Genomic DNA, 12,310 nt, shown 5'->3' on the forward strand with positions numbered 1-12,310 from the left:
TGCACGGTCATCGGTTAACATGAGGGGCGGGGGTGTTAATCAGAGGGGCTGTACCTGAGAAGGCTCATTTCAAACACATCGCCCTGAGCCTCCGGAAACAACAAGGCGCCCATACGCGGAGCCCTGAAGCCTAGTCCCTGGGGGGAGGGGGCTCTAGCTGCCAGAAGGCGGCGACCCGGTCTTCTCAGGACCGAGGGTCGCCCGGCGCTCGGGTTCGCGCTGCCGTGGGCCGACGGGCAGTCTTTTTTCCCCAGACCGTGGCCGGCGCCAAAACCTCAGCCAGGCGTCCCAGGCATCAGAACAGCCTGGCCGGCAGGAGGCCCCAACAAAGCCCGCGGAAATCATGTCACGCTCCTGGAACGTCACCTAGACAACCCAGCCCAGCCCCACCCACAGCGCCTGGCAACCCACACCAGTCAGGGACAGCAGAAAATGGAAGAGCCTCCAGAAGAGGCTCCAGCTGAATCTTTGGAACATGAAAGCACAGCTGCGCCCTCATCTGCCGGCCACACTAACGGCCAGGCAGAAGACCACCAGAACAACCAGGCCAAAGGGGAGGCAGAAGACCAAACTGATCACAGAATAGCTGGCCAAAGTGCCAGAAAAGTGTCTGGCCAGGCTGAACTCACCATATTTGGTCAAGCTGATGACAAAGTATCTGAAGGCAATGAGAGTGAAACATCAGGCCAGGCAGACGGTGTTTATGCTGCTGATCTTAGAGCATATAATCAGGTTGGCCAAAGATCATTTGAACAGACTGAAGGCAAGGCATCTAGCCAGGCCTATAATGAAGAGCAGGCCTATAATGATGGCCAGGAGTCGGGCCTGACCGGCCAAAGAACTCCTGAACGAAGATCATCCACACTATCTAACCGAAAGGCTTCCAGACAGACTGACCACAGGATGTCAGCTGAAAGAATATCTGAACAGATTGATAATAAATTGCCCATGCCATCTGACCAAGGAGCTTATGAACAGACTGGCCACAGAATGTCAGGCCAGGCTGAGAGAAGAATTCCTGAGGAGATTGACCAAAGAACGTCTGGCCTGGCTAACCAAGGAACTTTTGAACAATATGACCTCAGATCGTCTGGCCTGGTTGACCATAAAACACCTGCAAAGACTCACTACCGAGTGTATGGCCAAAGCCCCAAACTACCTGAACGCCAGGCTGATCAACTTCCAGTTTACGAGGCTGGCTCTGGTGAAACTGACCAGGTTTACTCAGTAGAAAAACAATATGATCACACAGAGGACCACCAGGCTTACTATGGAACACTTGGCAGATTTGACAATAGCAAGAATTACAAAGAAGATGACTACAGAGTACAACCCAACACATTTGAGTACGGTCAAACAGACTTCAATGCCAAGCTTTCACATGAAGTAAAAGATGAAACTGAAAGTACAACCATCACCCAAGCCTACAACCCAGTTGATGCCAAATCCGCCAGTACTTTCCAACGAAAAAGCCAAGGCTTTTCCCAAAGAATCCCCTCCATCCCATCTACATTGACCTATATCAGTGGTAAAGGAAGACTTCAAGACACAGAAACCAACCTTGTAGGTTAAAGATGCATTTGATATCTATCTGGGAGGTTGGAAACCAAGACAGGGCCTGTAAGCATGGGAGTAGGGGTAAGGAGTAGGAGGACACATGTCAGGTCAAGGTTGGGGAATAAACCCACATGTTGTGGTATGTGTGACCCATAAGTTTCAGGAAGGATAGGAGAAGGGTTGAAAATAAAAGAGATGCATTGCCTTCTCTACTACCCGAAGGCCATTCAGGAAGAGTAAACAAACTAGCATTCAGGAAACCTGGGTTTCAAGTCCTGCTTCTGCAACTTTGTGATATGAAGTCATTTTCCCTCTCTGGGCTTCTACCAAGGGAAGGAATTTGGAGTTGATTAGAGATCCCTGTGAAGGGAACAGTATTTGAAGTTGATTGGAGGGGTTTAAGATACCTCCCAGAGTTTGAGGTGCATTATATTGCCTAGAGAATCAGCCAGGTCTTATAAAAATGTATCTTTTCTCCAACTTGTGATGTTAAGATCCCATCAACACCAGATTTCACTGATACCAACAACAATTCCTAGGGCTTTCTGGTTTATTAAAGAATCTTTGGGGTTGCATTTAAATTTCAGGATGATTTTCAAGAATTCCAGCAAAAAAAAAAATCTCGTTTATTCAGTCAAGTTTATCAAAAGAGGTTCCCTTCTGTAGTATATGAAGATCCTTATGAAGTTTCACTCCGATACATGGAAAAACATGGAATTCTGCAAATATTCCAGGTAAACCTCTCGATCCCTCTCTTTATGAGTTTTTCAAAAGATACAAGAAAGGGTGTATGCTGTACAAAGCAATGTAATGTAATTGAGAGGTCAGTAAGTGCAGTAAGATGTATTTACCAAAAGTAGTAAATGATAAATACCAAATGGATGATGCCATGATATGAAGCTCTTTAGAGGGATTTGAGGTCAGGTGCATTGGTTGATGGGGAAAAACTTGACACAGGTTAAAGTTTTGGCCAGACAAGGAAGGAAGGAAAAAATATTGGCAATTAAAGAAAAGGAAAAACAACACTTTCCAGGCAAAAGTATGATACAGTCATACCTCACTTAATGACATGGATACATTCTGAGAAATGCATCCTAAGGCAATTTTGTCATTGTGCAAACATTGTAGAGAATACTTACACAAATATTGAGAGTATAGTCTGCTACACACCTAGGCTTATGGTATAGCCTATTACTCCTAGATTACAAACCTGTACAGCATGTACAGGTTTGTACAGTGCAGCATGTTACTGCACTGAATACTGAAGGCAATGCTAAGTATTTGTGTCTCTAAACATAAACAAGGTATAGTAAAATTACAGTAGAAAGGATAAAATATGATACACCTGTATAAGGCACTTACTATAAATGGAGCTTGCAGGACTAGAAGTTGCTCTGGATGAATCAGTGAGTGAGTGGTGAGTGAAAGTGAGGGCCTAGGACATTACTGTATACTACTGTAGACATTGTAGACACTGTACACTTTGGCTACACTGAATTTTTTTCTTTCTTCAATAATATATTAACTTTAGCTTACTGTAACGCTTTTACTTTATAAACTTTTAAACTTTTTTAACTTTTTGACTCTTGAATAACACTTAGCTTAAAACATGAACTCTTTCTACAGCTGTACAAAACTATGTTCTTTCTTTATATTCTTCTTTTTTCTATTTTTAAACTTTTTTATTTTTATTTTGTACTTTTTAAATTTCTTTGTTAAAAATGAAGACATGAACACACACACTAGCCTGGGTTTCCACAGGGTCAGGATCATCAATATCACTGTCTTCCATCTTCACATCTTGTCCCCCTGGAATGTCTTCAAGGGGCAATAACATACAAGGAGCTGTCATCTCCTGTGATAGCAATGCCTTCTTCTGGAATATCTCCTGAAAGACTTGCCTGAGGCTGTTTTATAGTTAACTTTTTTTACATGTAATAGAAGGAATACTCTAAAATAATGATAAAAAGTATATTATAGGCCAGGCATGGTGGCTCACACCTGTAATCCTAGCACTCTGGGAGGCCGAGGCGGGCGGATCCCTCAAGGTCAGGAGTTCGAGACCAGCCTAAGCAAGAGCGAGACCTGTCCCTACTAAAAATAGTAAGAAATTAATTGGCCAACTAAAGAAATATATAAAACATTATCTGGGCATGGTGGTGCATGCCTGTAGTCCCAGCTACTTGGGAGGCTGAGGCAGAAGGATTGCTTCAGCCCAGGAGTTTGAGGTTGCTGTGAGCTAGGCTGATGCCATGGCACTCTAGCCCAGGCAGCAGAGCGAGACTCTGACTCAAAAAAAAAAAAAAAAGTATATTATAGTACATACATAAACCAGTGACATAGTCATTTATGATCATTATCAAGTATTATGTACCGTACATAATTGTATGTGCCACACTTTCATACAACTCACAGCATAGTAGGTTTGTTTACACCAGCATCACCACAAACACACATCATTCATTACAGCTGCGTCACTGGATGATAGGAATCTTTAAGTTCCATTACATTAATAATCTTATGGGACCACCATGGTATATGTTGTCTCTCATTGACCAAAACGCCATTATACGGTGCATGACTGTACTTTCAAAAGATGACCAATCTTGTGACCATCTAATAATCTACATTTTCTAGGGTGAAAAAGAAACAGTTAAAAATTGCTTCTAATTCTTGAAATTACAAATCTCACTGACCTCAGGTTGTGGTGCTGGAACCTTCTTTAAAATATGACACTCCTTGACCAATATAGAATTATAAGAGATTATCATATATACACATATATGTATTTTTTGATATTTGGTGGGTTATCTTTGTTTGCCTTGCATGTTTATTTTTATGTTAATATTATTGACACAGCAATGAACATATACATGTAAAATAACATATGTACATGAAATAACTTTGTAGTTAGAAACATATAAAATAAGAATGGCTTACCTCAAATGAAGGCATTTAAACTGGAAATGTTTAAATTTAAAGAAATAGGAACTAGAGGAAAGAGCACAAATTTTGCAATCTGTTAGCCCAAGGTTCAAATCCTAAATTTGCCACTAGTTATCTTTGTGATTTGGATAAAATTACTTAACTTCTGAGCCTCAGATTTCTCATATAAGATAGAGATAAGTGATCTCTATTTCATAAACCCTGCTTTATGCCTTTTCTTTCTTTAAATATCCTTTTGTTGGGAGAGTACTAATGACTGGGTTTCTGGAATTATTAAGCTGAAGGGTGAAACATGTTGAAGAAAGTAGAGTTGTTTTTTTTTTGTTTGTTTTGTTTTTTGAGACAGAGTCTCGCTTTGTTGCCCAGGCTAGAGTGAGTGCCATGGCGTCAGCCTAGCTCACAGCAACCTCAAACTCCTGGCTCAAGCAATCCTTCTGCCTCAGCCTCCCAAGTAGCTGGGACTATAGGCATGCGCTACCATGCCCGGCTAATTTTTTTTCTATATATATTAGTTGGCCAATTAATTTCTTTCTATTTATAGTAGAGACGGGGTCTCGCTCTTGCTCAGGCTGGTTTCGAACTCCTGACCTCGAGCAATCCGCCCGCCTCGGCCTCCCAGAGTGCTAGGATTACAGGCGTGAGCCACCGCGCCCGGCCTGAAAGTAGAGTTTTATAAATAATTTTATAAACAATTTTCTTCATCTGTCAAGAAAAATGAATGCTTATGCATGCAGTGTTGTTATAAGAAAAATTAGTAATCAAATATGTGTTTAATGGAAATATATATGAAATACATAATTGAATGATGTGGATGCATTAAACAGAACTGAATATTTTATACCTGAAATTTACCTGATTGTTATTCCCTGCAAATGAGAACTGTGCTTACTTTATTATAATTTTCTTATTTAATCAATAACAACAAAAAAGTATAAAAGTGAATCTTGGAAGTTTTTTATTTTTTTCAGTAACCTTTTTTTTCAGTAACCCTTTGTTTTTTTCAGCATATTATGGGGATGCAAATGTTCAGGTTACATATATTGCCCATGTCCCCCTTCCCCCCCCCTCGAGAATCTTGGAAGTTTTATATATACTTTCTCTTTTAATATTATAATACTGAACATCATTTTCAGTATTTAGAATCAAATGTCTCAGAAGGAAGTTTCTATGCAAAATCATGTAGTGTTTCAAACTTCTTATTCAAAAAGACTTTCCTTTGACTATTCTTTGAAGCAAATAATTTTTTAATTTCTCTGTCCAGCAAGGTAACAACTCTCAAAACAAAAACTTTCTCCCACACTTTCTTACTACCTCTTTGATCTTGGAAACCAGTAAGAATAGCCATTACTGTTTATTACTAAGTATTTACTCCTCCGAATTTTACCCCTAATTTGCCAAATTTTATCAGTAGTAATAAATTTAAGTTGCTGCTTTGTAGAGATGCATGAATTTCTTCAAAATGCTATCGTACGTATTAGGTTAGTGGGAAAGACTGCATTGGATATAATCTAACCACATAACTTTGGCTCAGAACTATAATGTGATGCCTTCCTTATGCTCTCTCAGCAGATCACTGAAAACTTAGTCTATGAAAAGCCAGAGGACCCCCTGAATTTTATGCTGTACCAGGTATGCAATGGGAGTAAAAAAGCAACCTTCTTATTCCCTTTATTGTAAGTATAGCACACGTATAGCAAAGTGTACAAAACAAAATGTGTACAACTCTGTATTATCATGAAGTAAACATACCTATAATTACCATTCAGGTTAAAAAACAAAATAAAACATTACCAGCATCCCAGAAGTCCCCTCCTTTCCCTCAATTATTACTTCCCACAAAGGGACTCTTACGCCGACCTAATGACTTTCTCACTTTTCTTTGTAATTTTATCATTAAACCTTAATCATGAAACACTTGTTTAGATTTGTCAGCTTTGTGAACTGTGCATAGAGAACAGTTCTATCAGTCACTGAAAAGGGGCATTTACATCTTCTAATGTGATTACAGAACGGGCCATTCTCCTTTTAATTCTGTTAATTTTCCCTTCATATATTCTAAAATTCTGTTATGATGTATATTAATGATCATTCTGTTTTTCTGATTAATTGGCCTTTTTTATTATTATGAAATGTTCATCGTTATCCTTGGTAATATTCCTTGTCTTAAAGTCTATTTTCCCTAAAATTAATACATCCAGTTCAGCTTTCATATCTTCATATCTTTCATACTTGGTATATATCTTTCCATCCATTTGTTTTCAACCTGTCTGTGTTTTATATTTAAATTGTGTCTCTTATGGGTAGCACATGGTTGGGTTGTAGTTACTTTCTTATCTATTCTGAAAATATCTGCTTTTTAATTGAACCATTTAGACCATGTGTGAACTTCAGACCAGGTGTTTTTAAATAACACATAGGTTAAGAAAGGATTTACATTTTTAAAGTGAGTGAAGAGGAAAATGGAGAAAAGAAGTGGAAGTGGAATCAGCAGTTGTGACAGAGACAGTATGTGTCCCGCAAAGCCTAAAATATGTATCATCCAGGTCTTTGCAGAAAAAGTTTGCCATCCCTCATTTTGATCGTTATCATTCAACCTAATTATCAATATGGCTGAATTTAAATCTCTCATTTTATTATTTTTTGTTTGTCCCCTCTGTTTTTATATTCTTCTGTTGACTTCTTTGGGATTATTTGAATAATTTTAATATTTTACTTAATTTATCTATTGGCTTTTTAGTTATACCACTTCTCATTACTTTTTTTAGTGGTTGCTATAAAGATTACAATATACCTAACATTTCACAGTAAACTTAAAGTTAACAGTGTCTTACTTCACATAAAAGGAGGAAAGCTTGCAACCATATAGCTTTTATTCGTTTCCACCATCCTTCATGTTAAACTTGCCAATGTATTAATATGATATCATTTTTCCTTTAAATAATTATATATGTTTTAATTATATATGTTTTAAGAGGAAAGAATAGCCTTTTACATTTATTCAGATAATGTATATTTCTAACACTCTTCATATTCATTTGTGAATTTCCAAGTTTCTTTCTGAAATTATTTTCCTCCAACCTGAAAAGCTTCTTTTAGCATGTCTTGTATTGTAACATTGCTGGCAGTGAATACTCTTGGTTTTCCTTCACCTAAAAATTTATTTCACTTTCATTCTCATAGGACATTTTTGCTGGATATAGAATTCTAAGTTCTTTTCTCCCCAACTGTTTAAAAATATGCTTTCACTATCTTCTGAAAAGTAATCTTTGTAATTTCTGAGAAGTCCACAGTCATCCAAATATTGTTCCCTGTATATAATGTGTCATTTTTCTCTGGCTGTCTTCATAATATTTTTATCTTTAGTTCTAAGGGATTTGATAATGATACTCATTAGAATTGGAATTTACCTTTTGGGGGGTTAGCTGAGCTTCTTAAATCTATCTTACATCTTTCACCAAATTTTAGAAGTTGTGTGCTATAATTTCTTCAAATATTAACCTGCCCCATTCTCTCACTTTCTTCCTTCTCTTCCTAAGACTTAAATTATCTTTATGTTAGACCTTTTGATATTGTTTTACAGATCCCTGAAATTCTCTTCATTTTATTCAAGTTTTTTCTCTCTGGTCTTCAGATTGAATAGTTCTTTGGCTCTGTTTTTAAGTTCACTGGCTCATCTGTCATCTATATTCTGCTAGTAAGCCCATCCAGTGATTTTTTTTTGTCTTTCAGTGATAATATATCTACTTGATTCTTTTCTATATTTTCTATTGCTCTCCTATTTTCTATATATTCTTTCATTTCCAGTGTATTTTCCTTTACTTCATTGAGCATAGTTATTATAGCTTCTTTAAAGTGCTTGTCTGGTAATCCCACCACTGGATCACCTTGGAATTGGCATCTGTCCATTGTCTTTCCCCTTTAGAATGGGTTGCATCTTCTAGGTTTTCTGTAAGTGGGATAATTTTAGACAACCTTGGATACTGTTAATATTATATTGTGTAGACTGAGTTCTACTATATTCCTATGATGAATGTTGATGCTTTTGTTTTAGCTGGCAGTTAACATGTTTAGATTCAAACTGTAAGCTCTCTCTTGCCTTCTGTGGCTGATAGGTCATAGCTCAGATGAATTCTTTAAACTTTTGCTGCCTGACTTTGAATTTGTCCTATAAATACATGTTTCAAGGGTCAGGCTACTTCTTTGATTCCACAAAGACAGTGTAATTTCTATCAGAGTTTTAAGCATTCCTGCACTACCACAGCTAGGGCTATGGCTGTAATTGCCATTGGGTCAAAGTTGAAAAAAAGACCCATTCCATGTTGGTCACTTGCTCCAAGTTTAGACTCTTCTCCAAATTCTTCCTGTCTTTGCTTAGTCTCCAGAGCTTTTCAGGTAGTTGTGGGGTATTTTAGTTTTTTGTTTGTTTGTTGAGGAAGGGGGAGCTTGTATTTTGTTCATAGTATACAGTTATTTGAGGATTTATTTTTAAGGGTCTCTTCCTGCATATAGGAAGCAGAGCTTCCTTTTTAAAAAATAATATATGTATTTAAAGTGTTATCACATACAATTATACGTGCAGTATTTTCATTTTATTTAATTAAAAATAATTTCTAATTTTCACTGTGATTTCTTCTTTTACGAGTTTTTAGACATTATTGACATAAATTAGTAGATATTAAATTTTATAGTTATCTTTTGGGTTCTAAGTCAATTGTACTTGGCTTAATAGCACATACTTTGCATGATGTCAAACCTTTGAAATGTGTTGACTTGTTTTATGACACAGCATATGGTTAATTGTAGTGAATGTATTATTTAAACTTGAAAAAATGTTTATTCTGGAATTATTAGAAAATGTTCTCAATATATCCATTAGGCCAGGCTTGCTAAACAAGTTGTTCAGGTTTTCTAACATGATTGTGAATTTGCCTTTCTCCCATAGTTTGGTGAGTTTTTGCTGTATATATATGGTTGAGGATATATCCTTAGGCACATATGAATTTAGAATTTTTATGTATGTCTGGTAAATTGTACTTTTTTATTTTAAAGAGTTGTGTTATGAACTCTGACTACTCTGTTCAAGTTTTTTGTAGCTATACCAGATTTATTTCAGTTAATATTTAAGTGGTATATCTTTCTCTATCTTTATTACTTTTAACTTTTCCCTATCCTTACATTTTAGATGTGTTTCCTATAAATAGCATATAATTGAGTTTTGCTTTTTTTCATTAGTATTCAAATCTGGTAAGCTTTTAACCATTTACATTTGATATAATTAATGATATATTTTGGTTTAAATCTCTTGATTTGCCATGTGCTATCTATTTGTCCTGCGTGTTGTGTTTCTTTCCTCTACTTTTTGCCTTTTTTGTCACTCCTCTTTTCCCTCTATTAGCTTAGAAGTTGTATACTTTTATACATCTTTTTGGTTTCTTTTTAAAGTGATTTTTTTAATGAAAGACCTATATTTTTTAAAGCAGTTGTAGTTTTATAGGAAAATTGAGCAGAAATTACAGTGAGTTCCCATTTTCCTCCTTATTCTTACCCTATCCCCTACCACTAATTTCTCCTATTATTCTCCTATTATTAACATCATACATTGGTATGGTACATTTGTTACAAATCAAAGAGCCAATATTGGCCAGGCGCGGTGGCTCACGCCTGTAATCCTAGCTCTCTGGGAGGCCGAGGCGGGCGGATTGCTCGAGGTCAGGAGTTCGAAACCAGCCTGAGCAAGAGCGAGACCCTGTCTCTACTATAAATAGAAAGAAATTAATTGGCCAACTAATATATATAGAAAAATGAGCCAGGCATGGTGGCGCATGCCTGTAGTCCCAGCTACTTGGGAGGCTGAGGCAGAAGGATTGCTTGAGCCCAGGAGTTTGAGGTTGCTGTGAGCTAGGCTAACGCCACGGCACTCACTCTAGCCTAGGCAACAAAGCGAGACTCTGTCTCAAAAAAAAAAAAAAAAAAAAAGAGCCAATATTGATACATCGTTAATAACTAAAGTCCACAGTTTACATTAGGATTCTCTCTTTATGTTGTACATTCCATGTTTTTTGACAAATGTATAGGACATGTACCTACCATCACAGTATCATACAGAATGTGGTCTCTACACTAATAGTCCTCTTCATATTTGTAATGGTTCCCCTAGAAATTGCAACATGTATCTTTGACTTATCAAAGTCTAAATTATTTTTGCCAACTTAGTACAAGGACTTATGTATTTTAAATCTCTATACATTTTAACCACACAAATGTGGTGATTTTAAGTAGACCAAAATTGCAAATGGAAAAAAAAATTCTTTTTTATTCTCCTTAGGTACAGGAAATGATGAGAAAAAGAGAAAAACCGGAATACTGGGAAGAATGAATCTCTCTTCGGTATTGTTTACAATCATCAGTGTCTAAGACTATGTTCTGTTTTCCAATCTGAAAAATGGTATTCGATTAAGCACTGGTGGTGAATGTGTTCTTACTTTTTAAGTAAAAATCTATAGCATATCTTTGTAAAATTCACATAACAGTTACAGATATCTCTGGCTAATCATACAAAAATATACACATTATACTTACCCATGCATTGGTATTTCAGTACTCACTCCACTAAAGCCCTGAACAATAACAAGTTCACAAATCCTAAAGAGGATAAAGAAAATACTATCAGCAATTTATATGTACTTCTCATAAAGCATACAAATATATCATGTCTCCAAACTGTTTACAGAATTCTCACTCAGAAAATGTGTGGAAAATAACTTATAACAGCACATTTTTTCTCTTAATGAAAGATTGTCGTTGTAATATCTGTTTTGTATTTCTTAATACCTTCAACATATTTTTGTTGTTTTCCTCTTTAACCCTGCTTGTCACACTTTGCCATTAGTGGATGTGATTTAATCTTTACTTAGGAATACCTCGCTTCTGATTTTTAACCTACAGCAAAACTCAAATGTGTTATACTACTCTGTACACACCTGTGAGTGAGGCAGAATGTCACTTTCTCATTATCTTTATCCCCTGAAGAGTATCTACATCCTGTGGAATGTATAACCAGTCCAACTGGTATTTTAAAGCAAAAAGTTTTAACTTGGTCCGTCTGGTATGAGAGTGTCTGCCCAGAAATCATAACTGAGATGATCATCTGATACTACTTTTGTGAGATGAACTTTCCATTTAATTTCTATTTGAACATTAAAGGAGACACGATTCTTATATTGTTTAGCTGATGACTTGGTAGGATTCTGTGGTTGCATTAAAATGAATTAAGCTTCTGTTTGAATAATCACACACAAACCTTATCTTTTTATATATATCTGACTTTCATTTTTTCATAATTTTCAAAAAAATTTCCTTATAACTGCAAAGTTTATTTAGTTTTTTTTTCAGTTGTCCACAGAATGTACGTGTGCTCAGACTCAATAAACGCTCTCATTGAACAGATAAGGAGCTCGTCTGTTGATTGTGGGCTGGCAAAACAAGGTGAAAGTGGACGAACCTCTGGGAAAAGTTTGAGTGATGTGACTAAGGTTATAACTAATCCATTGGTTGAACAAAATAACCCAAAGCTGGAAAGGCCAATAATATTATTAGTGATCAAAACCTCAAGTGTTATCAACGATTAAATTAAGTATTAAATTTAGTTCACTGCTTTTCAGTCCTAATACCAGGCAGCTTTTGCATGTTCCTTAAAGCAGAACACCCGAGATCCAACCACACCAGCCACTTCAGCCTTTTGCATTGGCTTTTTGGGATGCCTTTCACAACTGTCATTTTTGACCTTTCATAATGAGGCAGTGGACCA

General features: G+C 36.6%; 1 protein-coding gene across 6 annotated transcripts; it reads left to right on the forward strand.

The window, feature by feature from the left end:
• Positions 1-388: 388 nt before the first annotated feature.
• TEX55 (testis expressed 55) lies at positions 389-10,960 on the forward strand. 6 transcript variants are annotated; one of them, XM_012780592.3, is made up of 4 exons: positions 389-1,563; positions 2,145-2,291; positions 6,070-6,176; positions 10,829-10,960. In XM_012780592.3, the coding sequence occupies exons 1-4, from the start codon at positions 433-435 to the stop codon at positions 10,839-10,841; spliced, it is 1,398 nt and encodes a 465-aa protein (XP_012636046.2). In that variant the 5' UTR covers positions 389-432; the 3' UTR covers positions 10,842-10,960. The 6 variants fall into 6 exon arrangements, with proteins under 6 accessions (XP_012636046.2, XP_012636048.2, XP_012636047.2 ...); XM_012780594.3 differs by having other exon boundaries at positions 6,070-6,132; XM_012780593.3 differs by having other exon boundaries at positions 6,073-6,176.
• Positions 10,961-12,310: the final 1,350 nt, after the last annotated feature.

The sequence above is a fragment of the Microcebus murinus genome, chromosome 1, assembly GCF_040939455.1.
Source record: "Microcebus murinus isolate Inina chromosome 1, M.murinus_Inina_mat1.0, whole genome shotgun sequence".
Taxonomy (NCBI): domain Eukaryota; kingdom Metazoa; phylum Chordata; class Mammalia; order Primates; family Cheirogaleidae; genus Microcebus; species Microcebus murinus.